Source organism: Amphibalanus amphitrite, unplaced genomic scaffold, assembly GCF_019059575.1.
Source record: "Amphibalanus amphitrite isolate SeventyFive unplaced genomic scaffold, NRLGWU_Aamphi_draft 000180F_arrow, whole genome shotgun sequence".
Classification (NCBI taxonomy): Eukaryota; Metazoa; Arthropoda; class Thecostraca; order Balanomorpha; family Balanidae; genus Amphibalanus; species Amphibalanus amphitrite.
This window is the reverse complement of record NW_024881675.1, coordinates 315850-342643: the sequence shown is the minus strand read 5'-3', so window position 1 is coordinate 342643 and position 26794 is coordinate 315850. Positions and strand designations below refer to the sequence as shown.

The 26794-nt window shown below is 52.6% G+C and overlaps 3 protein-coding genes across 3 annotated transcripts in view; 2 read left to right on the top strand and 1 right to left on the bottom strand.

Moving 5' to 3' along the window:
• Nucleotides 1-462: 462 nt before the first annotated feature.
• LOC122384060 (zinc finger protein 142-like) lies at nucleotides 463-7260 on the bottom strand. Its single transcript, XM_043371039.1, has 6 exons — nucleotides 7151-7260; nucleotides 6478-6881; nucleotides 5970-6108; nucleotides 5266-5396; nucleotides 4794-4931; nucleotides 463-2580 (listed from the first exon to the last, which is right to left on the bottom strand). Exons 1-6 carry the CDS (start codon nucleotides 7191-7193, stop codon nucleotides 463-465), a joined length of 2973 nt encoding a protein of 990 aa, XP_043226974.1. The 5' UTR covers nucleotides 7194-7260.
• A 6431-nt stretch (nucleotides 7261-13691) lies between these two features.
• LOC122384029 overlaps nucleotides 13692-26794 on the top strand; it is a 100062-nt gene continuing 86959 nt past the window's right edge. Inside the window, exon 1 of the mRNA XM_043370991.1 lies at nucleotides 13692-13717. The gene's annotated coding sequence lies outside the window, so the exon portion shown is untranslated. The remainder of the gene's footprint in view (nucleotides 13718-26794) is intronic.
• Nucleotides 16286-19730, top strand: LOC122384059. Its single transcript, XM_043371038.1, has 4 exons — nucleotides 16286-16745; nucleotides 17918-18128; nucleotides 18327-18360; nucleotides 19628-19730. The coding sequence occupies exons 1-4, from the start codon at nucleotides 16317-16319 to the stop codon at nucleotides 19728-19730; spliced, it is 777 nt and encodes a 258-aa protein (XP_043226973.1). The 5' UTR covers nucleotides 16286-16316.

Here is a 26794-nt window from a genome sequence, read left to right as displayed (position 1 = left end):
ATTTTGGGACACTGGGCCGAGCTATGCCGATCTCAGTTCTTGTGGACTGAGCTATTATGATATAAGCTGACATGGACTGAGCTATAAATCAGCTCAGTTTCATAAATATATAGCTATGAATCAGTTGTGGACTGAGCTAATTACGATACCAGTTGCTACGGACTGAGCTATCAGATCTCAGTGATCCCAAACTGATTTTTCACGAAATGAGATCACGAACTGAGGCATCACGGACTGAGTTATAACGATCTGAGTTATCATGAGTACTGCGTTTTAATAATCACGGACTGAGCTATCACAGACTGAGTTAGCCAGCAGACAGAACCTCCTATTCATCATGAATGTTTTGAGCACTTCAGACTACTCATATAACTGAGGAAGCAATATCCGCGCGAATCAAAACTACAGTAAAGCCCCCGAACGTTTGATGTCTGATGAATGTCATTACCGGACGTTTGTTACTCACCTGCTGTATCCAAGCTCCTTGTACAGATGCATGGTGAAGTCGCGTTTCCGCCTGGTCCGGTACTTCTTACACCTGGGACAGACGAACTGCTTCGCGTCCACATCTGCGTCGCCCTTGGGCCCGAGCTCACACGACTTGGACTCGAACAGCGATAAGAACTCATCGTCCGTGGCCCGCGCCGGGGCCGCACCGTCAGCCTCAGCCGGCTCCTCCCTGCGTGGAGACTCCGGCTCCGGCTCCGGGACCTCCGGCGCCACCGGCTGCCGCATCCTCCCGGACGTCGTGTGTCGGAGCGCCCTCTTGATGGCCCTGCGGCGCGCCTGTCCAGCCGCCCCCTTCGAGCCGTTTCGGCTGGCCAGCGCCCCGGCCGGCGGCGACGGTAGTGCCGGCCTCTTCACTGGCGACTTCTGACCGGTGGAGAGTTTGCGTTTCATCGGCGAGCCGCGCGCCACCTTCACCTCCTCGATGAGGATGCCGCGGACGTGGCGAATACGGCGCGGGTTGTTGCGCTGCCAGATGGGCTGACACTGCTCCACCTTGGCCGCCGCCTCTGCGTCCGCCTCCTCCACCTTGTTGTAGAGGGCGAACACCGAGACCGGTTCGTCGGGATGCTTGGTGGCAAAGTGCTCGTCGAACTCACTGCGTACGGAGCTGCGCATCGAGCACAGGCCGCACTTGAACTGGTTGCGGCTCAGGCCGTGCCCGGTCGCCACATGTTCGACCACCTCGAGCTGCAGCAGCGCCTGGTACTTGCACAGTCCGCAGCGCCACGGCTTGAAGAGCGGTCGCGACGCCTCGTCGTCGTCGGGCTCTCGCACCACCACGTCTGCCAGCGGCAGCATCGGGTGTTTGTCACGCACGTGTCGCGTCACCAGGCTGCGCTGGTAGTGGTTGTAAATGCAGTACTTGCACTTGTATAGGCGCGGCCCGTGCAGGCGCAGGTGGGCGCTCAGTTTGTCCGGGATCATGTAGAGGTCGGTGCAGTGCGGGCACGGATAGGTGATCATCTGGCCGTGCAGCGCCTGGATGTGATACTTGAGCATGGTGTCGTTGGGCGTCAGGTATACACAGCCAGGGATGCTGCAGATGTACCGCTTATCCTCAGTCACCTCCTTGGGCAGCCGCTCGAGGTCGGCCTGCGACAGCTCCTCGGCCTTCCTGGGCACGCCCACCTCGCCGGAGCTGCTGGCCAGGTTGGCCATCTTGTCGAACATCTTCTCGCCGCGCTGGTCGCACGGCCGCGGGTTGATGGGCGCCGCCACGGGCAGCGGCGCAGTGCCGTCGCTGCGCCGGTGGCACAGCAGGTGCTTCCGCAGATTGCGCGTCACCTTGGTGCTGTAAGGACAGAGCTTACACTGCATCGCCCGGAAGAGGACGGGCCGGTGCGGCAGCTGGTCTATCTCCTCCACGCCGAAACTCTTCTGTTCGGCTCCACTGGCGGCCGGCGGCTGTTCGGCGCGCGGCACGCACTGGCGCGGGTACACCACGAATTGGTCGCGCTCGGGGTCGGCGCGGTCAGCCACCAGCGGCAGCGTGGTGCAGCTCGACATGCGATGCTGCTGCTTCAGGTGCTTGGTCACGGCGTTCGGCATGGACGCACAGAAGTCGCACATCGCACACGAGTAGCGTTTGGGCCCGTGCTGTCGGATGTGCTCCAGGGCCGTGCCGACGTGTTTCACCTGCTTGGGGCAGTGGAAGCAGAGCAGCACGCCGTTCTCACCGTGCGGACAGCTCAGCATGTGGTCCTTGAACGACGGCAGCGTGGGGAAGCGCTCGTAGCACCTGGGGTTGCCGCAGCGGTACAGGTCCTCGGCCAGCAGCGGCGCCGGCTCGCCGGGCGGTGAGGGGGCCTGCGGCGGGCCGCCGGTCGGGTCAGCCGCCTCCTCCAGCTCCACCTGCTCCTCGGACGCCGGACGCTCAGACTCCAGCTCCTGTTTGACGGCGGCCAGCGCGGCGTCGGCTGCCGGCGGGCTGGACGGCGCCGGCGGCAGCTCGGAGCCCAGGCCGGGCTCCTGCTTCACTGAGGTCACTGGCAGGGTCGGCAGCGGCGGCGGCGCCTGGGGCGGCGGCGGGGGAGCAGCGGCCGGCGGTACACCGAGCACCACGTCCATGGACTGAAACACAAGGCAGACCCACTGTCGATCACAACGCTAGTACACAACCAGATGGGGCATTCCACGATAGATCGACCAAAAAACTTAAAATTTACACCCGCATATTTTAGTTTTTGCTTAAAATTGGTCTAACGGTTGTGATGGGCGGGGAACCCAGCTGTGGCAAGGATTTTTTCCTTCGAACAACGGTTTCCGAGATATAGCCTCGGGCAGTTCCTGGAGGTCACGCTGCAACCCTATGTTTGGCGGCTTATAACTCAGAAACTATTGGTTTTCTATGGTAAAAACTTGATATGGTTCAACTCGCAATCAACCAACAAACGTTTTGGCTATCTCGGATTTTTGATTTTTGAAAATTTTGATCACGTGACATCTTGACCTTTTTTTCGAAGAGTGACCTTGATATTATCCCAACTGAAAGTCGCAATTTTGTCTGATGACAATTAAAGCCTTATCAATTGTCATTCATATGCGATAATAAAAAAGTGGCTTTCGGCCTGCGTTGACCTCAGGTCAGGTCATTTTTATGACCTTCCCATTATTACGAGCGGGAGCGACAGCGAGATCTCGAGAACAAAGCAAGATAGCGACAAGCGGTAAACGGCACAGGGTACACATGGATAAGGTCTGCAATTTTTACTCAGGTCATTTTCAGGTCAGGTCAAAGATGACGTCACAGGGGTAAAAAGACAGTCTAAATGGCGGCACTACATATACATGAAGTTTTTCTCGAATAACTTTCGAAGTATCCCAGCTAGGAACAAACTAATAGCACCATCGTGATCCTCTCGTCGATCCGCATCGAAACATGTGTATGTTGACCTCGAAAGGTCAAGGTCAAAGTTGACCTTAGGTCATGTGACCTAAAGGTTATCATATATCGACAATTTTTTAAACCCCACATCTGCTCTCCCGTGAATTTCCGGGAGGCACGAAAGATCTCCTTTTAAAAGTGTCCAATCGCCCGATCCTGATCAAATATGTGTGTTCGTAGGCCTGTTCTGGTATTGCTTTATCTGCCAAGACAGACAAACTTGAGAAAAATCGAGTGATAGTACCTTTTTTGAAGGTCTCTAACCGCCTTGTCTGAAATTCACCGGAGAACAAATGTGGGGTTTAAAAAAAGGTGTCGATATATCATTCGATGGGCCTTGACGAGCTGAACACAATGAGCCTATCCGCGGGGCTGTATCTCAAACCTGTAAGGAGTTATCAGCAAAAAACATTTGGTGACCTTTAATGACGTCACATGACACAAAAAGAGCAACGTCACAGTTGACCAAGAGCAAAATAGATCTCAAGGTAGTCAAAGTTAGTCGCATATGGAGTCACTCATGGTATATTAGGCAATTCCGACGCGTTTTAGTGTAAACATAAGGGAGCTGATTTTCCCTCAATTGACTTATAATGGGGTGGTCAAGAAATTGACCTGACCTCAGGTCATCGGTATCGAAATTCAAAACGTTCTGCCATTGACTTATAAAGGACAGTGCAAAAAAATGACCTGATCTCAGGTCAATGCAGACCGAAAGCCACTTTTTTATTGTCGCATATGAATGACAATTGATCAGGCTTTAATCGTCATCAGACAAAATTGCGACTTTCAGTTGGGAAAATATCAAGGTCACTCTTCGAAAAAAACATCAAGATGTCACGTGATCAAAATTTTCAAAAATCGAAAATCCGAGATAGCCAAAACGTTTGCTGGTTGATTGCGAGTTGAACCATATAAAGTTTTTATCGTAGAAAACCAATAGTTTCTGAGTTATAAGCCGCCAAACATAGGGTTGCAGCGTGACCTCCAGGAATTACCTGAGGCTATATCTCGGAAACCGTTGTTCGAAGAAAAAAATCCTTGGCACAGCTGGCTTCCCCGCCCATAACAACCCAATAGACCAATTTTAAGCAAAAAATAAAATATGAGGGTGTACGGCTTTGATCGATCTATCGTAGAATGCCCCAGATGAGACATGAATGACAGTTGATACAGACGTGCAGTGAACAATGAACATGGCGAGCTTACAGGATTCGTCACGGCATTGTAAATCGAGACTTGACCTCTTTATCTCAACCCTGAGAAACTGCTTTTATTTAACAACCACGTCCCTAAAAATACACTTAAAAATAATAATAATAAAGCGGGTCAGCGAGATACATTGAACTATCTAAGTTAACCATTCAAAACAATACATATAATCATCCGCGTACGGCACCTTGGGTATCCTGGCGTAGCACTTGGGCGGATCATCAGGGTGAAAGTCGATCAGGTGCTTCTTGACGTCATTCTGGTCCTGGTTGGCGTAAGTGCAGTACGCACAGTGGTAGGCGACGTAGCCGTGGCCGATGTAGTGCTGAAACACGGTGACATACATTGGACATGTTGATGCATGTCAATTGATTTAACATACGTTACACGCAAAAGCGAGCTTTCATTGTCGAACTTCGGGCACGCAGAAATTATAGAACAGTGAATGCTATATAATTCCATTTTGTGATCACGAATAATCAAGCATACACTCGACTCGTAGGTCAGACCACGTCGCTGAGCATTAAAAAAACGTAACAAGTTCAATACCGACTTGCACCACCCTACTCTGGCTGCCAATGGTAAAACCCACGGTCCAATCTCACAGTTCCCCAGCCCCTCTCCCACCCTGTCACACACTACACTCTCTGTCGTCTTACCCCGATCAGGGCGGCGAAAGAGTCGGTGCGCAGGCCACAGACGTGACACGGGAACACGCTGGCGTCCGGGTGGGCCTCGGCGTGGTGCTGCTCGAGCACCGCCGCCTTGATGAACGCACGATCGCAGCCGTCTGCCGACAGTGAATAGAGGTAAACAGCTGGTCATATGAATGATAAGGTTAGTGCGAATGAAGATGAGATTTAGGCAGGAGTGTCGTGTGCCATTTTACGGGAAAGGTGTGTTTTGATGTGTGGCAAGGTACAGTCCACAGCTGCAGAAGTAATGTGTGGTTTCAGTCATGGGTATGTTCTGCTTCTGAAGCTTAGGAACGATTAGCCAGACTACAATGAAACTTTGAATGTAGCTTATATGTATCGTCACCCTTGCAGCTGCAACTTTAGCTATTGACATCTTCTTTTCGACCACTCCGCATTAAACAATCGCCAGTAAAAGCCAACCGTTGTGATTGGTAAAACCCTACATTACTTTAGCGGTGGGCTGTACGTACCAGGGAAAACACAAACGACGCTGAAATGACAGTGGCCTTAATTTGTGTGCACACTGCACAGTGCACTGCCTACCAACAACATGATACGCTATGAAAATGACCGCCCCACACCCATTATCTGGTATTTCACCCCTATTCCAGCCAACCAATCGCCCAGCCACTGCGCCCCCCACCGACGCCACGGGCGATCCCTACCCTGAGCGCAGATGTACGGCGTCAGACTAGACTTGCCGACCATCTCTGTCTCGACCAGATGCGAGGAGTTCAGGCCCGGAGGCGGGATGGCCGGGTCAGACTGCAGGACGTACGTCGGCATATCGGCGTGCCAGCGACGCTGAAACGGAGGAAAGCGGAGGGCAGGTCGGTTAGATGAGGCGACGTTCAGTCATGGCGGATATGAGGGTAGACGGAGACGTGATAGTCATGTCCATTCACAGCTGAAACGGTTGATCTGACATATACGGTACCGGTACCAGCTTGAGCTTAACAACGAACAGCATGGCAAGGCAATGCTACAAGCATCATTGAAAAGTTATAACAGATGGTGTCAAAAACTGTCATACATTGACAAAACCGAAAGCAACAAAGGTATTCAACTTAAACCGTTCAAAAAGTCTCCTGTAAGTCCAAAGAACAGTATCCCCTAAGTCCAAGAAAAACTGAAACCAGAGCACGTTACGCCATCACCAGTTCCGTCTCTTACCTGATGCTCGTGCATGTACGCGTTCTGTCGAGTGCGGTAGAAGCAGTAGCCGCACTGGAACTGGGAGATGGCGTGCCGCTTGTACACGTGCTCGGCCAGGTCGGCGCCCTTGTAGCCGCAGTAGACGCACACCAGTCGCGTGTTCATGCACGTGTACGAGGTCTCGTCCGGGGAGCACACGTCGCACTTCTCGTGGTTGCGCAGGTGCAGCTTGAAGAGGGTGCCGTTGTTGGTGGTCAGGCTGCAGTGGACGGCATTGCACTTGTAGGCCAACTTGTGGTGCATGTGAAACATGAGTCGCATCACCTTTGACTGGTCCTTGAGCGTCAGAAAGTGCTTCCACGGCCGCCGCTCGCCCTCCGGCGGAAACGAGAACAGGTCGTCCACCTTCTTGGCAGGCGTTTCTGCAACGGGACCGAGGAGATTATGAAAACATGACAATGTGACCAATGAAAGACAGGTCCAAGGAATCAATCGCGTTGTAATTATTACTTAAAAAAGGACAATCCAGCGCTCAAGGAATACTTTCTCAAAGTGAACACTATATTACACTGAGGTCGGTAAGACTATCAGCTCAGAGGCAGAACACGTCCTGAGCAACGATAAAAGAGTTCATTATTAAGAATGTAGTTAAATGACATGATATGCTTTCAAGGCATGTAGTTTTATTCACCTGTCTGTAGAGGGTCTGCCTCGGCGCCCCCCGTCAGGCTCATTACACTGGAGATCGTCAGGCCGCCGAGACCACCACCCTGCGACAGAACACGATGTCAAAGCACAGTCGGTATGAAGTAGCAACGTCACCTCTGTATGATAACTAAGCCAAACGGTACATTCCCATTGTCTCAAGCGACCATAACCATTCAAAACATCACGTCCTGACTAAAATAAGGTAATCGTGTCCACGAAATCAACTTACTCACTGTAAGCTCAATTCATTTTCATCGATCAAAAACCAGGATAGATATGGTGCTCAAAGTGTGAAATAGCGACTGCAAGTGACTTAAGCAACGGGAAGCGGCGTAATGAGACGTACAGGTGCCATCTCTAACCTCAAGAAGTTTTTTTTTTTACTGATAAAAAGCATCTTAGTCGCGTACTTACCAAAGCGTCATCTGACGAGATGAGATCACCGCTGAGTTTGCGGGTGCGCAGATTCGGCCTGGGCGGCTCTTGTGGCTCGTTGGGGTCATCCGGCCGCACCGCCTGCAGTTCGCACAGAGCATCGTCCAGTGGCTGTGACTGAGCGGCCTCCTCGCTTTCGCCGGTGTCCTCATCCCATGGCGGCTCCGAGTTGGCACCGTCCGAGTCGCTGTCTCCCTTTTTGTCGTCCGGACCCTGCTCTTGGCTCTGCTCCAGATCGCCTTCCTGCTCAGCGGATTCGTCCACCTTGGGCAGCTTCTCTAGGGCGCGTTGTCGCATGTCCTCGAGGTACCGCACTGGTGAGTATTCATGGCACTGCAGTCTCTGCAAAAGCTCGCTCCCCGACGGACCAGGCGGCACCGCCAGCTTCTTTGAGTATTGTGCCATCGGCGCGTTCATGTGGTCTTTCCGGACCGCCTCCTCAGCAGACAGTTCCTTCAGCCAGCGCTCGCCAACTGGAAATACAGTTATGTCATCGATGGGCGGCGGCAGTGAAGCAGCTCGCTTCTCGTCATCCGCCTTCATGCGTTTGAGGGCCTCGCTGACCTTTGCTGTAGCATCCACTCGTACTTCTGCTACTGATGGTTTCGAACTATGGGCCTCGGTTCCCTTATCGGCATCCGATGGCGCTTTGGTAATCGTGCGAGTTAGCACTACCACTGGTTTCTTTTTGAAGCTCTGCGCTAGTTCAGCTGTGGTCGGGGTTTGCTCGGTATCCGTCCTATCCGTGTCTGATTCCACCGTTTCACAAGCATCAGATTCACTTTCAGTGGCTGTCTTAGTGTCGGGAGTGAGCTTGTGGTGCATTTTCGAGCTTGACTCTAGCTGTTGTTTTTCAACACTCTTTGACTGCTTCAGACGATCCACGTCATAGTGACCTTTCTCCTCGCCGGGTTGTTTCACACTGGTCTTGTTTTTTCTTTCTTCCTGTGCTGCGTTACTAGTCTTCTCTACTTCCGACTCCGAATCTGAGTCCGAGATAACGACGACCCGCCGCTTCCGTTTTTGCTTCACGACTAATTCTTCGGTGTCAACAGTTGAGGAACCTGTATCTTCCTGGTGGCATGCCACTGGTGTCTTTGTCTGTGGGTCAGGCACCGCCTGATCAGAAGTAGTTTCTGAAGTTACTGGCTTCTCCGTAATCTCCGGTTCAGACTTCTTGAGCTTCGGAATCTTGAACTTCCCCAAGGATGCTGCTTTGTGTTCTATAGCAGGCTTTTGTGCAGACGTAGATCCACGACTGACTGGTTTCACCGGCTCCCGGCTCTGGAGCCCAGTCTTGACTTTGTCCCCCTTGGTCTTTTCACGTCTGTCCGGCTTGACCTCACGACCATCCGGCTTGGTTTTCTGCAGCTGTTTCTTCTTCTCTTTGCGTTTCATCATTTCTTCTACGTGTCTCCTGAGTATTTCATTCTCCTGCACAGCTTTTACCAGTTCCTGAACGGAGTATTTCTTTAACTGTTCACTTACTTTTTCCACTGTCGCATCAGGTATCTTGGAAGTTTCAGGTGCTTTATCAGATCTGGAATCACCTTGCTTCCTCGGGTCTTTAACAGAACCCGTTTTCGTTTCCAGATCCATGGAAAATGATTCAGTGCGGTTCCTCCCCGTCGAATCTTGAGACGTCTTTCCTGTCACTTTTTCTTTCGGGTCCACTTTGTCAGTATCCCCATGCCTAGAGACATTTCGATCGGCTTTGTGGGACGATGGACGATCTTGAGAATGCTCTCTGCGATGATGGCTTGAAGAAGATCTAGATGGTTCGTGACGACTTCTTCCATGACTAGAATGCTTTAGCTCTGCTTTTCGCTTTTTTCTCCTCTCGATCTCAGCCTTCTTCCGCTCTTCAAGGCGCCGCCGTTTCGCGTCCGCTAATGTTTCGCCTTTCCTTATCACAAGTCTGCTTTCACTGGAGTGAGGACGATCCCTTCGATCTCCTTTATCACGTCGATCATCAGTTGAGCCATGTCTTCTGCTACCGGACTCACCAGATCTGTGCCGACTTCTAGATGAGGAGCTGCTGCCTCCTTCTCGTCTTTTCTCCTCTGAGGTCCCACCAGACGTGCTACCTGCACCCAGGTCTCTGTTCAGCTCTTCCAAATCCTCTTTAGAGAGCGGTGGCTTCGACATAAAAGATGGCCTGAAGGTCGGCTTCTTTCGAATCTCGCTCCACTCATCTTCCGGATTGTATGCATCACTCTCTGCGGGTAATGCCGTCGCGCCACGGGGATCTGTGCCATGATCACTGCACCCCGGAACCGCGATATCATCAACACGCAGCTCACTATCGGGGGTATCAGTGGAGCTTTCACGTTCAAGCGGAATGATTTTCGGACCCCTCGAAGCAGATGCTTCGAGGGGTCCGAAAGCATCTGCTTCGAGGTGGCATGCCACTGGTGGCTTTGTCTGTGGGTCAGGCACCGCCTGATCAGAAGTAGTTTCTGAAGTTACTGGCTTCTCCGTAATCTCCGGTTCAGACTTCTTGAGCTTCGGAATCTTGAACTTCCCCAAGGATGCTGCTTTGTGTTCTATAGCAGGCTTTTGTGCAGACGTAGATCCACGACTGACTGGTTTCACCGGCTCCCGGCTCTGGAGCCCAGTCTTGACTTTGTCCCCCTTGGTCTTTTCACATCTGTCCGGCTTGACCTCACGACCATCCGGCTTGGTTTTCTGCAGCTGTTTCTTCTTCTCTTTGCGTTTCATCATTTCTTCTACGTGTCTCCTGAGTATTTCATTCTCCTGCACAGCTTTTACCAGTTCCTGAACGGAGTATTTCTTTAACTGTTCACTTACTTTTTCCACTGTCGCATCAGGTATCTTGGAAGTTTCAGGTGCTTTATCAGATCTGGAATCACCTTGCTTCCTCGGGTCTTTAACAGAACCCGTTTTCGTTTCCGGATCCATGGAAAATGATTCAGTGCGGTTCCTCCCCGTCGAATCTTGAGACGTCTTTCCTGTCACTTTTTCTTTCCGGTCCACTTTGTCAGTATCCCCATGCCTAGAGACATTTCGATCGGCTTTGTGGGACGATGGACGATCTTGAGAATGCTCTCTGCGATGATGGCTTGAAGAAGATCTAGATGGTTCGTGACGACTTCTTCCATGACTAGAATGCTTTAGCTCTGCTTTTCGCTTTTTTCTCCTCTCGATCTCAGCCTTCTTCCACTCTTCAAGGCGCCGCCGTTTCGCGTCCGCTAATGTTTCGCCTTTCCTTATCACAAGTCTGCTTTCACTGGAGTGAGGACGATCCCTTCGATCTCCTTTATCACGTCGATCGTCAGTTGAGCCATGTCTTCTGCTACCTGACTCACCAGACCTGTGCCGACTTCTAGATGAGGAACTGCTGCCTCCTTCTCGTCTTTTCTCCTCTGAGGTCCCACCAGACGTGCTACCTGCACCCAGGTCTCTGTTCAGCTCTTCCAAATCCTCTTTAGAGAGCGGTGGCTTCGACATAAAAGATGGCCTGAAGGTCGGCTTCTTTCGAATCTCGCTCCACTCATCTTCCGGATTGTATGCACCACTCTCTGCGGGCAATGCCGTCGCGCCACGGGGATCTGTGCCATGATCACTGCACCCCGGAACTGCGATATCATCAACACGCAGCTCACTATCGGGGGTATCAGTGGAGCTTTCACGTTCAAGCGGAATGATTTTCGGACCCCTCGAAGGAGATGCATCAACGTCTGGTGGACTCTCTGCTTCAGCGTCATCCAGGGTTTTTGTCATGTCGATCATCAGCTTTCGGAGAATTTCTCTTTCCCTTTCAAACTTTTTGTCCTTATGGTCATTTCCAGCAAACGCCCCTGGGATCTGAGCCACGACTTCGGGACTTGGACTACGAGGTTGGTCCATTTCGTTGAAACTCGCGGAGGGCGAGGACATGCTTATCCGTTCCACGAATGAGCTGAGTGGTGGACTGTGAACCGGAGGGTCGTCGGACAGTCGGCTGAAACAAAACACAAACATAACTGTTAGTGTTGTAAGAACAGGTACCGATCCAATACAGGATCGGGGTATGTATGCATCTGCAAAGTATGGTCGTTAATTCTAATGTATTCTAGGCATTCGAGGCGGTCATTCAAATCCTTGGACTTAACAGAAATAGAAACCTGGTGGTTACATTTGATGAGACAAAGCTACGATTCATCGTACATGCTTACACATCTTATTACGGAGCGAGCGAAGCGAGCGTAGTCTTTCCTTAGATTAACGGAAATTTCTGAGTATGAGAGGCCGGCCGGCCGGCCGGCCGGCCGGCCGGCCGTGGTCACGCTTTTGCGAGGCTTATATCTCAGCAACCACTTGACCGATTTACACGCGGTAATTTTTGTAGGGTAGCTTCATTCCTTCTACCAAGTATTGGACTGTTCCCGATGCATGGTGGTGACCCCTTATGCACGTGGCACGTGCAAAACGAAGAGGTGTCACTTTTGTAATTGTTGCAATATCTCGGTAACTACTTGGCCGATTGCGCTGAAAGTTGGCATGTAGGTAGGCACCCACTAGGCACTGCATATCCATGTGCCAGAGTTGGGGTGCTCCTGCACGTGCGCACGTGCAGGGGTCGTTTCCAGATCTCGAGAACGGCTCGACCGATTGCGCTCAAATTTGGTACACAGTTAGGGACCGGTTAGTAGGGTGCCGTGCACAAGTCAGTTGTGACCCATTTTGCACGTGCGCACGTGCAGGGTGCCGCTTCCAGATCTCGAGAACGGCTGGGCCGATTGTGCCCAAATTTGGCACGTCGCTAGAGACCGGTTAGTAGGGTGCCGTGCAAAAGTCAGTTGGAGGTACCCCCTCGCAATTTCGCACGTGCAAGGCCCACCCTCTCGCTCGCTCCGTTAGTCGCCCCAAAAGGCGTTATACTGGTACACGGTAAAAGGCTTTGCAGCGCCTTTTCAGGACCCGATGTTTATTGATTCGATTTGATTACCATGGGCGTCGAAACCGGGGGGACGGGGGGGACGCGTCCCCCCAGTCGAGGAATCCGGAGGGGGGGACGTCCACCGCAAAAATATCCCCATGAATGATTTAAAAAGTGACCTACGACATTGGTGTATTGTCGTTTTGGGATGAAATTGCGGATACCTACTCGTATACAAACTGAATCTGCGAATTGCTGACACCGTACCCTTGCTTACAGGGCTGCGAAGTAGATGATTTTGGTAACTCCGACTCCGGCTTAAAAAAAAAAACGCTCGGAGTCCCCACTCCATCTCCGACCACGGCATCCCTCGGCCCGCATCGGAGTGAAAAAAACATGTGATGTGATGCTTTTGTCTCTTTGAACGTTTCTTGGCACATTAAAAGATAACATTGCCTACGAGGTGCAGCTCTGGACTGTCCGGCCCAGGTCCTCGATAGGGAGCCAAAGCTCCAGTTGTAGGGGCGACCATATCCAACAAGGGCTGAAGATCTGTCCCAAAATCTCAGAGTGCAGTAGGACAACAGCTTGCAGAGACCACACATTTTACATAGGATATTCGTAATAGTCAAGACCTTCAGCTCACTCTCAAACGGCCCTCTTCCCGTTCGAGGCCATCCGACAGCAGAAGGTCTCACCATGGCCTTTGAACGCTTGATGCTTGTTTGTTTGTTTGTTTTGTTGGGTTAGGCCCTTTCGGTCGACAAGACCATTGCAGAGCCGGAAGGATGATAGGAATTAGGGGGAGACATTGGTCTGGGCAGGCACCCTAGAGAGTCGCCGGGGCTGAGCCCGTCCAAATGGACAGGCCGATCAGCCCCCCAAGCACTCTCTGCACCCGGCTACGGGGTGCAGCTCCCTCGGGAGCAGCGGTGCCGCTCCAAGGGAGCAGCCCGCATGAGATAAAGTTGCCTGTCCAGCCCGGAGTGGGGTTGCGGAGTGGAGGAGAAGGATTTCTGTTTCCTGAGGATAGAAGCACGGATAGGTGCTTGATGCTTGAGGGTGAGAGGACCTCGTCCTGGTCTGAGAGAGCCCAGGAGGACGTAATGCTCAGTATGGTCCGTAGTTGCGGCGCCCGCCACGGGCGGCGCTGGCCCGGCGAGCGGCGGTGACCCGACCGCTCGCCGGGTCAGTCTGGGCGCGTGCTCCGCCGAGTCACGTCCGCAGTGAGCAGTGAGTAGCCGCCGGTATTCGAGGCGGCTACGAGCCAATCCGTGCGGATGGCGGAAGTGGAGGAGCTCAAGTGTCAGGTGGCCTCTATCACAGAGAGGTTTGACCGGCTCGAGGGTCTCGTCGAGAAGATCTCGAAACAGCTAAGTGCTTCTCAGGGCCTATTTTAACATGTTAACTGGGGGGGCAAATGCCCCCTCACTCAACAGAATTGCCCCCCCAGTCGTCGAGATTTGCCCACTATAAAAATGGGCATAAAGGAATAGGGTGACAAACATACTACTGTGACTTGTTTTGCAATGGATGTCAAATGAGTCAATCTGCAAGTAATGACCAGTGGTGGATCCAAGGGTGGGTCATATGGGTCATGACCCCCCGCCCTCTTGGGGCCCGGGGACATCACAGGCCTGCCAGGGGCACCACCCGCCTGTCAGGGACACCACAGGCCTGTTGGGAGCACCATCGACCCAGCAAGAGCACCATAGGTCTGCCAGGGGCACCACAGACCTGCCAGGGGCCCCACCGACCTCACAGGGGCACCTTGGGCCTGTCAGGGGCACCACTGGCCTGTCGGGGGCACCACAGGCCTGTCAGGAGCACCATCAGCCTAGCAAGAGCACCATAGGTCTGCCAGGGGCACCACAGACCTGCTAGGGGCCCCACGGGACTCGCAGGGACACCACCTTGGGTCTGTCTGAGGGGTATTTACCACCACAGGCCCGCCAGGGGCACCACAGGCCTGCCAGAGGCATCACAGGCCTAGCAAGGGCACCACGGACCTGTCAGCGGCACCACGGGCCTGTCGTGGGCACCTCAGGCTTGTCAGGCCCAAGGGACACCACAGTACTTTCAGGGGCACCACAGGCCTGTCAGGGGGACCAGAGGCCTAGCAAGGACACCACATGCCTGGCAGGGGCACCACCAGCCTCGCAGGGATACCTTGGGCCTGTTAGTGGCACCACGTGCCTGTCGGGGACACTCCAGGCTTGTCAGGAGCACCACAGTCCTGTCAGGGCCCAGGGGCACCAGCGGCCTAGCAGAGGCACCACCGGCCTAGCAGGGACACCACCGGCCTCGCAAGGGCATCATGGGCCTGTCAGGGGCACCACGGGCCTGTCGTTGGAACTTCAGGCTTGTCTGAAGCTGACTTCACCTGTCATTGGGTTTTTACCTGTTGGTGATCAATACATCATACAATCATACAATCAGGGGCACCACAGTTCTTTCAGATGCACCGGCTGCCTAGCACCATGGCACCATGTTTGGCCGGGATCGTGATTCGGCGTATGTCGCCTCGCATTAGCCGCGCGTTTGCAGTCTTTTCGTGGTTTCAAACGTTCAAACATGGGATATGCTGTTGCTCCCATGCATTAGGGTGGGTGTCAAGGTCACCGGAAGGTCAGGTCATTTACCTTTGATGACCTCGGTTCACATTTTCGAGTTTTATATGTTTCTAGGCTAGTTTTTGGAGCTGAATTCGAATTTAGCAACCATTTGACCGTTTACAAAGTAGTTTTGGTGCCTTTGTAACATGTTACGAAGCTGTCAGACGCGGTTGCCACCTACTACGAATACCCGACAAAACCCTTACTGGTTGAACTGACCTGACATGACCCGACCTGGCCTAAATGCATGAAGACATCATCTATGATCATAACTAACATGATATTCGTGATCAGCACCCCGAAAACAAACATAGCAGCCACCCTTTACGACGCTCTAACAGGTCCCAATTTTTCCGACTTTTGGGTCATTGACCTGACCTGGAAGGTGAACCGATGACCTAGGACCTTAAAATTGGGTATCATCTGCTTCCTCTCGTGACGGGCAACATGCTAGTTTTTTCCGCGAAGCTCTAGCTCGATCAGGGGCGAAACGGCAAGGGGGAGGGTCCAACGGACCCCCCCCCATATACGTTCGCAGCTGGAAAAACACCACTACGGGCGAGGGTTAATGGATTATTAAAGACAATTTTCCAGGTTGCCCCCCCAGTCAAATTCCCGATAGGCGTTATCACAAGTGTATTCGCGGCCATTGGGGCGACGTAAGAAAAGAAGAAAACAACTGGCCCCAAGAACTTTAAATTATCAGTTAGCATGCACCTTTTCCTTGATGTGTAGAGAATTTACCATTAATTGTTAAAGAAAATTGCATTTAAAATCTTCCATTTGTGCTTTTTTCATCGTTTGCACAATACGTTCTTTTACTAAGCTAAAAACACTAATTAGAAAAAGTTCCCGCATCATCGTCAAGAACAATAGGGAAGACTTGAAGTTAATACAATAATCTAAACGGTTTTGTAATCTATGTGAAGACACTTCTAAAATTGTCTGTAGAAATATTGAAGGCAAAAGTTCAACTTTTTCACAAGACTGATGCCTATAAACCTATTCAACGTGTGACAACTCAGCCGGTATTTCGTCGCCTACAGCCCAGCTTTCTCTAGTGACCGATAGAGGCGCTGCTATCGATGTCCGCCCGTGCCGCCTAACGCCTTAAAATAGGCTCTGGTGCTTCTCAGTGCACAGAGCAAAGCGATAAAGACGACAATGTCGGTCGTACTCGTCGACAGGTCGTCCCTGACGAGCAGCAGCATCAAGTGATGCCAAGTGCCGTGCTGGGTTCATTCAGCGAAGTGCAGGCCGAATTTCGGGCCATTCGCGACAGCGTCGCCAAGGTGAAGCTACCGCCAGACCTGTTGGTTGGCGACAGTCGTGCGGGCGTCAGCAGGGCAGACCTGCCGAGATTCAACATCATACAGAAGTCGGCGCGCTATCAGGAGACGGTACTCAAGCTCCTGTCCGCCTGCGATCCGGAGGACGCGGCGCTCAACCAGGTATCGGCTGTCAGCCTGGCACACCTGCGTTACCTGCAGGAGGAGTACACGCAACTTCTGGTATCAGCCCAGTTCGACGACGGGACGGCAAAGCTGTTTTCTACGCTACAGCAAAATCCGGCAGCTTTCACGCCGAACTCCCTCGAGAACCTTCAGCGAGCCGTGACCATCGCCGGGGCTCGGCAATCTCACCAGGTCAGTGGATCACGTGGCCGGGGATCTTTCCCGGCGTGGCGAGGCGCCCGCGGGCCCGGCCGCGGCTTCCAGTACGGCCCCCGGCGGGGTGGCGGTCCAAGGTTCCAGCCGGCGGACTGGGGTCAGCCACGTGACCGGTTTGACCTCGACCTGTCTCGTGGACGAGGTCAGCCCGGGAGGGGCTCGGGAGTGACATATGATAACTGACCGGAGTCTGTTCTACGCGTGTGAACAATGGGGCTCAACGTAGCAGCGTGGGAGCGCATCGGCGCTAACAGTGTAGTGACAGACTGGATTGCAAATGGTGTGCGTATTCCGTTCTCGTCCGAGCCAGAGCCGCGATTGTTTCAGAATCCCTCATTTGATAGTGCTCAGCGTAGGTTTCTCGATGCTGAACTGTCCGATTTGGTGCAAAAAGGTGTTGTGTCGGAGGTTCATGATGTGCCGTTGTGTGTCTCAGCGCTGAAAGTTGTTCCGAAAAAGAATGGTAAGCATCGTCTGATATGTGATCTGAGATATATTAATGCGCATTGTGATGTCCCGCATTTTTCTTCTGAGAACGTGTCTGTGCTTGCCGAAGTTATGCGAGATAACGAGTGCGCAGTTACTATAGATCTAAAAGATGGGTTCTACCATTTTCCCGTTCATCCGTCGTTTAGAAAGTACCTCGGCTTCGCGTACGGAGGGCGATGGTTCGTCTGGAATCGTTTGCCGTTCGGCTGGGCCAATTCTCCGCATTATTTTCACAAGTGCATTCGAGTCGTGATAGAATACCTGAGGCGCGATCATCACATGTCAATCATGGCGTATGTTGACGATTTTTTACTGGCCGCTCCCAAGTCACAGATATCGCAGCACTTACAAATTTGCATGGATACTTTTCGCGCGCTGGGACTGCATATAAATAGTCAGAAGTCGTCGCTCGAGCCTTCCGAGCAGGTTACCTACCTGGGTTTTGATATCCGCTGCGCAGCCGCTGACCGGCCGCCGATTATTACCGTTCCTAAATCGAAGGTTGCAAAACTAAAGCAGGATATTTCTCGCGCGCTGAAACGGACACATATTTCAGCTCGAGTTTTAGCTCGCATAGCAGGACGCTGCATCAGCATGCTGGCGGCGGTGTTTCCTTGCAAGCTGAAGCTGCGGAACGTTTATCGGCTTTTAAATTCCAGGCGATCGTGGGAAGACTTGCTGCTGTGGACGGACGAGGCAGTAGCGGACTTGCGGTGGTGGATCGAGTCGCTGGACGGCTGGAACGGCAGGGTGCTGCTGCCGCCGGCACCGTTCGATGTGCAGCTGAGCACGGACGCGTCGGCTTCCGGCTGGGGAGCGCTGCTCTCCGATCCGGCGGGCAAAGCCGCTTCCGGATTTTGGACCGTCTCGGTGAGCCACGAATCTTCCAACTTTCGGGAGCTTTTAGCTGTATATTTGTCATTGTGCTCGTTGAAAGAGTATATTGCGGACAAAAATGTCGAGGTTCTCTCAGACAACGTCACGACGGTCGTATCAATAAATAAATTTGGCTCTGCAGACGTGCGTTTAGACGCCATTTCTCAGGCAATTTGGTCTTTTGCCTTTCAGAATCACGTGATGCTGACGGCACATCACATCAGTGGCGAGTCGAACGTGCAGCCGGACGCACTATCCCGGCTGCCGCTCCGTCACGAGTGGTACTTACACCCAGAGGTTTTCCGGCAGCTCGATCGGATGTTTGGGCCCCATTCCATCGATCGTTTCGCAACTTGTACGACGGCGCTCCTACCCGTGTACAACAGTCGGTTCTCAGACCCGGGGACAGCAGGGGTAGATGCGCTGGGTCAGCCGGACTGGGCCGAGCACAACAATTTCGTAAACCCGCCTTTCAGACTGATACCGCGCGTTCTGGACACGATCGAAGCGTATCGAGCCGTGGCGACACTGATAGCACCGTTCTGGCCGGCGCAGCCCTGGATGGACAGGCTGAGACGCATGAGCATCGCCCCGCCACTGCGGCTGCCGCCGGTAGCCCGAGCATGCGTGCCGCTGCTGCCGGGCTACGAGACGATCGAACCACACAGGAACCCGCGCTGGAGGCTGTACGCCTGGCGGATTTGTGGCGCACGCAACTGAGCGCGCGCGGCTGGTCGCAAACCGCTACTAGTTTAGTGACACTATGCCTGGCAGATTCCACGCAGCTCACGTATAATCGCTATATTCAAGACTGTCATGATTTTTGTGTCAATCGTGCTGTCCAATTTCCCCCGGAGGATACGGCGATTTTGGCCGATTTTCTGCTGTCGCGGTGCAAGTCTTCAGATAGGCCGCATTCCACATTGCGATGCATATCCGCAGCGTTAGGAGCAGTTTATGAGGCATGTGGTGAAACAAACTTGCTATCAGACTCATATATTTCCCGGCTGTGCCAAGCGCTCGTCAAGTGTGGAACAGAGGTGCCAATGAGTCGATCCCGTGTCATGGATGTGTCCGCGTTCACGTCGCCTGTTCCGCTCGTGGCCGTGTAATGATGAGTTGACGCTGAAGCAACTGCGCATGAAAACTATCACGCTGTTGGCCATTGTTTTGGTTTTGATGCTACGCCCGTCGCATGTGGCTCCTAAAGCGACGTCTTTCGATCAGGAATCGGGTGTCGCATCTCGGTTTGTCATGTCGACTGATCATGTGAGCTTTAGTTCTGACGGTGCTGCGACTGTGTATTTCTTCGGTGTGAAAAATGACACGCAGAGAACTGGATTCGAAGTCACGCTGCCGGCGTGTTCTGACGCTCAGGTGGATCCCGTGGAGGCGTTGCGTGTGTATATTGCTCGTACGGCGGCGGTGCGCTGCCCGCGAACGCGGCCGCTTTTCCTCAGTCTGGTGCGACCGTTTGGCGCCGTATCCGCCAGTGCCGTGGCGGGCGTGCTAGGGGACGCTATCGTAGCGGCCGAGAAGTTTGGTCTGTCGCCAGGCCATCGGCCCAAGGACTTTCGGCCGACGGGGGCGACGTAGGCCGTGCGCCGTGGATTTAAGGCCGACGACGTGCAGAGACTCGGCCGTTGGAAGACTCGCTCTGTGTTTATGGACCATTATGTCCACAACAAGGTTCACGATTCGTTTACCGATAGCATGCTACAGTGAAATCTCGCTAAGGGTGTGCATTATGTTTATTGTTTTGAACAATACATGTTCATTCCGCCCGTGGCGGGCGCCAGCAACGTTGGTTTTCTGAAACCGTAGTTGCGGCGCCCGCCACGGGCGGCGCTGGCCCGGCGAGCGGCGGTGACCCGACCGCTCGCCGGGTCAGTCTGGGCGCGTGCTAGAGGAAGGAGACTGAGAGGTAGAGATGTGTGCAGAGAGGATTATGGTGTGTTACTGCGGCGTGTAGTCGGCGACGCTCCAGACAAGTGCATTATGTTTATTGTTTTGAACAATACATGTTCATTCCGCCCGTGTCGGGCGCCAGCAACGTTGGTTTTCTGAAACCTACATTGGTCTTACCATGACTCCTACTCGTACAATCACCACAGCCAACAGAATCTCCAGCTCTTATTCGACCCATCATCGGGGATGACGTTGACTCTGACTTCAGAGTTGAAGTCTGTTACGATTTTGGTGACTCCAACTCCGTATCCCGGACCAAAACAGTCGACTACGACCGAAGTCGACTACGACCGAAGTCGACTACGACCGAAGTCGACTCCGACCCCGCAGTCCTGCAGCTACACTGCACAGAAGTTGGAAAAAAGCTGTACCTATGGTTGATAGCGGTTACCAGAGGACCACACAATTTTTTAGAGGCAGGGCTGCTGGACTTGGTGTCGGTGACCAGACCCTAACTGTCCTGGTATCAAACTTATTACGCGGGATGCAAAATTTATGCGTTTTGGGACTGTTTTGCCAAGAGTTTTTGCCAATTTTCGCGGCGCTTCGCGCCGCCAATTCATACACAGGTAGACAAGAGTGTGACTAATAACGCCTCCACGCGAGAACATGAGAACATGTGTATTGTGTATGCGTTACAAGTAGTGCATAGGCCTGAAATTGTACGGTAAACTAACTAACTTTTGGGTTTTTAGTCAGCCAATCCGTCCCCCCCCCCAGTCAAAAATCCGTGGCGACGCCCCTGTTGATTACGATGCATACGAGTGGAAATATTCTTGGAAACCGGACGAATAAAATGAAATGAATAAAAAAGGATGGTAATGGCGCTGCTTGAATACCTTGCGTCTGATGAACTGGGGGCAGAGCGCTGAACTTCACGGGGAGGCGATGGCCTCTCCCACTCCGATTCCGGATACAGCATGCGCCTTTGATGCTCTGGTGGCGGCGGCCGTTGGGGCTGTGGTCGCGCTGGCTGAGGTAGTTCCATAACATCATCATCCGATTCCTGAAATGCCAGACGAAATCAGGAATGACTATTGTAATACGTCCAAACATCACTACTATACAAACGACAATATTCAAGGCTGAACTGTATTGAACAGTTTTCTTTTTTAGTGAACATGTATATCAACTCAAGACGGGGACGAAAGTCCGACAACTAACATCAGTGATACTAACACCTCGTCTCAAGCATTCAGAAGAACTGAACATGTATATGCTTCACAATAACACTTAACACATGTTCACCGTGAGTTTCAATGGCTCACGATTGTACTTTACACAGTCACTCCCAGGGCCTCGGCTAAGGAATTTTGACTGGTGGGCCACTTGGGCAGCGACATGGACTGACCTTCGTAGCCATAGCCCCCCCCCCAATTTTCGGTTTCTCCCCAGATTTCGGCCACTTTATTCTGCAAAAAACGTCAGGATGGCATTCAAAAAATGTATAAAAAAAACGGGGCTCGACCCCCCCCCCCACCCGACTCTTCAGAGAGAGAGAGAGAGAGAGAGAGAGAGAGAGAGAGAGAGAGAGAGAGAGAGAGAGAGAGAGAGAGAGAGAGAGAGAGAGAGAGAGAGAGAGAGAGAGAGAGAGAGAGAGAGAGAGAGAGAGAGAGAGAGAGAGAGAGAGAGAGAGAGAGAGAGAGAGAGAGAGAGAGAGAGAGAGAGAGAGAGAGAGAGAGAGAGAGAGAGAGAGAGAGAGAGAGAGAGAGAGAGAGAGAGAGAGAGAGAGAGAGAGAGAGAGAGAGAGAGAGAGAGAGAGAGAGAGAGAGAGAGAGAGAGAGAGAGAGAGAGAGAGAGAGAGAGAGAGAGAGAGAGAGAGAGAGAGAGAGAGAGAGAGAGAGAGAGAGAGAGAGAGAGAGAGAGAGAGAGAGAGAGAGAGAGAGAGAGAGAGAGAGAGAGAGAGAGAGAGAGAGAGAGAGAGAGAGAGAGAGAGAGAGAGAGAGAGAGAGAGAGAGAGAGAGAGAGAGAGAGAGAGAGAGAGAGAGAGAGAGAGAGAGAGAGAGAGAGAGAGAGAGAGAGAGAGAGAGAGAGAGAGAGAGAGAGAGAGAGAGAGAGAGAGAGAGAGAGAGAGAGAGAGAGAGAGAGAGAGAGAGAGAGAGAGAGAGAGAGAGAGAGAGAGAGAGAGAGAGAGAGAGAGAGAGAGAGAGAGAGAGAGAGAGAGAGAGAGAGAGAGAGAGAGAGAGAGAGAGAGAGAGAGAGAGAGAGAGAGAGAGAGAGAGAGAGAGAGAGAGAGGAGAGAGTAGGGACCCACAACCCTCTCAGTGGTGATACTCCCGCGGTGCACATAAAATCGCACAAGCACGGAATATATAGTCTACGACATATCGTAGTACATATCGACATATCAACATGTCGTAGACTATATATTCCGTGGCACAAGTATGCACACAATATTGACGCAGATTATAAAACGTTGGACGATAACTTACGGCCGTGAGTGGATCGCTCGCCGACTAGTCGGAGATTCAGAAGCGGTCGGACGGGATCGGGCGTTGTTGGGTGGATCGGGAGGAATTGTGAACAGCACGAGTGCAACTTTATATATAAAGTGGGTTGTAGCAGGAACCCCAAAAGGGGGTTGTAGCAGCAACCCCAACATCTCTGAAAATGATCATTAAGCCTATTGGTGTCGCATGGAAAATAATTGACTCAAAAGCCCAAGCGCACTGCGCAACCCTGATATTTTCTTTAAAAAAAAAACTAAGTTATGTACACGTTCACTTTTGGTGAACAGTGTCCCAAACTTCAGATTTCTCTTGGGTGTCTGTGTGGAAAATTCGAGCCGCCAAAATGTGAAAGTGGAAAATTATCCATTCTTATTCTTGAGTGTCTTCTTCAGCCCAAATGAGAAATTTTTGGAACGCTGACTGTGAACGGTTCGAAATTCGTCCAACTGGTCAGATGTGTGCAGGGGCGGATCCAGGAAAACTCCAAGGGGAGGGTCATGAATCGAAGTGGTGCCCCTACCTATACCCAAAATTAAAAACTCAACGGATTTCGTCCACTTCATTTTGGTGGTGCCCCCATTTTCAGTTTTTTTTATTTTTTTATTTTTAGTCAGTATCTTAACTCTTACCCACAACCACATTTACCAATTGTAAGCAAGTATATATGAATGTGTTATGTGTATATATGTTGTGGACGCTGAGTAGTGAGTACTTACCAGGAACGTTATCAGGTAAGCGAATCGTTGTCAGTCCGACGAACTTGACCCTGGCGTCTAAAGGGTCTGTCCTTGACACTTCAGGCTTGTCAGGGGCACCCAAGTCCTTCAAGGGACACCACAAACCTGCCAGGGGCACCTACGGCCTTGTAGGGGCGCCACAGGCCCGCCAGGAAGCAGGGGCACCACAGGCCTGCCAGGAAGCAGGGGCACCACAGGTCTAGCAAGTATACACGACAGGCCTGTCAGGGGCACAACGGGCCTGTTGGGCCCATGAGCACCCCTTGGGGCAGGGGCACCACAGTCCTTCCAGGGGCACCGCAGGCCTGTGAGGGGCACCAGCGGCCTAGCAGGGGTACCAGTCAACACAGGCCTGCCAGGGGGGCACCACAGACCTGCCAGGGGCACCAGAGGCCTGTCAGGAGCACCACCGACCTCGCAGGGGTAACTTGGGCCTGTCAGGGGCACCACGGGCCTGTCGAGAGGCACTTCAGGCTTTTCAGGGGCACCATAGTCCTCTCCGGGCGCAGGGGTAGCGGGGGCACTAGAGGCCTGCCAGGGGCACTACAGGCCTAGCAAGGGCACCACTGTTCTATCAGGGGCACCACGAGCCTGTCATAGCCAGGCATCTCAGGCTTGTCAAGGCCCAGGGGCACCACAGGTCTGTGAGTGGCACCAGCGACCTAGCAGGGGCACCAGTCAACACAGGTCTGCCAGGGGCGCCACAGACCTGCCAGGGGCACCACAGACCTGCCAGGGGCACCAGAGGCCTGCCAGGGGCACCACAGGCCTAACAAGGGCATCACGGGCCTGTCAGGGGCACCTCAGGCTTGTCAGGGCCCAGGGACCCCACAGTCCTTCCAAGGGCACCGCAAGCCTGTCAGGGGCACCAGAGGCCTGCCAGGGGCACCACAGTCCTTCCAGGGGCATTACAAGCCTGTCAGGGGCACCAGAGGCCTAGCAAGGGCACCACCGGCCTGCCATGGACACCACAGGCCTGCCAGGGGCACCACCGGCCTTGCAGGGGCGCCTCAGGCCTGTCAGGGGCACCACGTGCCTGCCGGGGACACTTCAGGCTTGTCAGGGGCGTTACAGTCCTGTCAGGGCCCAGGGGCGCCAGGCCCGTGGTGTCCCTGCTAGGCCTGTGGTGCCCCTGGCGGTCCTGTGGTGCCCCTGTCAGGACTGTGATACCCCTGATAGGCCGGTGGTGCCCCTGGCAGGTCTTTGGGCCCCCGGGCCTCAAGGGGGGGCCATGACCCATGTGACCCCCCCCCCTTGGATCCGCCCCTGGATGTGTGACTGCAAGCATCATACCGGTCGTAAAGACGCATAATATCGCTTGCAGACTTCAATCGGCTGGAAGTCGCCGACACTACCTCTAGTTTGACTCTGGCTTATATCGTGTCTATCGGCGAGCCGTCTGAGATCGCTCGCAGGCTTATCCCCGACCGTCTGAACTGGTCTGTTCTTTATTCGTAGTTTTTCTTGTAACCGACTGGCCTCGGTCACACTTCACCGGATTGGACCAACGGACGAGAAACGGACGAGAACTGTCAGCGTCCGGTGATGTCCGTTTGTTTCCGTTGGACGTCCGTTTGTCATCCGTTAATATCCGTTCCATGTCCGGTGGTGTCCGGTTGAGCACACCGGACACCACCGGACATGGAACGGATATGAACGGATGAGAAACGGACGTCCAACGGAAACGAACAGACATCCCCCGGACATCACCGGACGCCGTCCGTTTCTCGTCCATTGGTCCAATCCGGTGAAGTGTGACCGAGGCTTAGTCCACTTAGTCCACTATAGTTCACTTTTTACCCCAAGAGGATATTGCAAACAATAGGTTGAATTTTTTCACAAGAATATGTTTCACCGATGGGTACTTTACAGCCTGAAAATGTACGATAAGATCTGCTAATTCAATTTGAAATGTGAAAAATGTGGAAACTTTGATTTTTCGGAAAATTACTGGTGGGCCAAATCTTTGAGGCTGGTGGGCCATTTCGGGTCACTGGTGGGCCACTTGGCCCACCAGTTAACATGTTAGCCGAGGCCCTGGACTCACTCCACCATATATTGCTATCACTGTGATATCCCGTTGCTTTAAAAATTAACTCTTGTTTCAATAGTAGGAACATCATTATGCTAGGCTCAAAAGCAAACATTAAAGCTTCCGAAACTTATTGATATAATGTGAGTTCTTTATTCCACGTCTGCGATTGCGCGCCCACTTGGCGCACTGCCAACCAGCCAGGGGGGCGACACGGCTATTCACGCAATGTATTCATTTGCGGGCCCCGCGGGGCCTCGCGATGACGCGGCTGGAGGCAACCACTCAGCGTGCTAGGATCTGGCGGGGCCGGGCGCCGTAAGGTGTGCAATGAATGGGCGGGCAGACAGAGATGAGGTAGGTATTGAATTTGAAATGACATCATGAGCAATTGGATGGGGAGAGATAACGTTTCTAATGGAGCTGGGGATGGGGGAAAACCAAAAATATCACGGTCGGTTCAGTGCTCCGACGGGGCTGGGCGCCGTACGGTGCGTAGTAATTAAGACGGGCAGACAGAGATGAGTTATCGGATTCGGCTCTCTGGTGGGATTTTAAGACGTTTTTAGTTAAGCTCAGGGCGGGGCAACCCGCTGGCGGATGCAAGGGAAGGCATTTGGGACAAATGTTATCCCCCACAGGCCCACATCCGGGGCAGCGTCCGAAATCGTTTTTCAAGAATAAAACGAAAACTTCACAACTTTTATGAGGAAAAGTGTATTGATCGAAGTGCACAGTAGTGCGCAAGGAATCGAAATCCGATGTTTTTTTTTAAATGCACAGAAACCTTTTTTAGGGTATATGCCCCCCGATGTGTTCAAGACCGCTTCCTGGATCCGCCAATTAAGAATATGTCACGGTCGATTATCGAGCTTCGACAGGGCCTCGGCTAACATGTTAACTGGTGGGCCAAGTGGCCCACCAGTGACCCGAAATGGCCCACCAGCCTCAAAGATTTGGCCCACCAGTAATTTTCCGAAAAATCAAAGTTTCCACATTTTTCACATTTCAAATTGAATTAGCAGATCTTATCGTACATTTTCAGGCTGTAAAGTACCCATCGGTGAAACATATTCTTGTGAAAAAATTCAACCTATTGTTTGCAATATCCTCTTGGGGTAAAAAGTGAACTATAGTGGACTAAGTGGACTAAGCCTCGGTCACAATTCACCGGATTGGACCAATGGACGAGAAACGGACGGCGTCCGGTGATGTCCGGGGGATGTCTGTTCGTTTCCGTTGGACGTCCGTTTCTCATCCGTTCATATCCGTTCCATGTCCGGTGGTGTCCGGTGTGCTCAACCGGACACCACCGGACATGGAACGGATATTAACGGATGACAAACGGACGTCCAACGGAAACAAACGGACATCACCGGACGCTGACAGTTCTCGTCCGTTTCTCGTCCGTTGGTCCAATCCGGTGAAGTGTGACCGAGGCCAGTGAGCGATCTCAGACGGCTCGCCGATAGA

Coding starts and splice junctions, on each gene's coding strand:
- LOC122384060 (XM_043371039.1), bottom strand. CDS start 7,193: ATGAGCCTGACGGGGGGCGCCGAGGCAGACCCTCTACAGACAG. Junction 6,109..6,477: donor CGTACATGCACGAGCATCAG/GTAAGAGACGGA, acceptor CCTCCGTTTCAG/CGTCGCTGGCACGCCGATAT. Junction 2,581..4,793: donor GCTACGCCAGGATACCCAAG/GTGCCGTACGCG, acceptor CTTGTGTTTCAG/TCCATGGACGTGGTGCTCGG.
- LOC122384059 (XM_043371038.1), top strand. CDS start 16,317: ATGCCAAGTGCCGTGCTGGGTTCATTCAGCGAAGTGCAGGCCGAATTT. Junction 16,746..17,917: donor GGGCTCGGCAATCTCACCAG/GTCAGTGGATCA, acceptor TTTAAATTCCAG/GCGATCGTGGGAAGACTTGC. Junction 18,129..18,326: donor CCGGATTTTGGACCGTCTCG/GTGAGCCACGAA, acceptor TTTGCCTTTCAG/AATCACGTGATGCTGACGGC.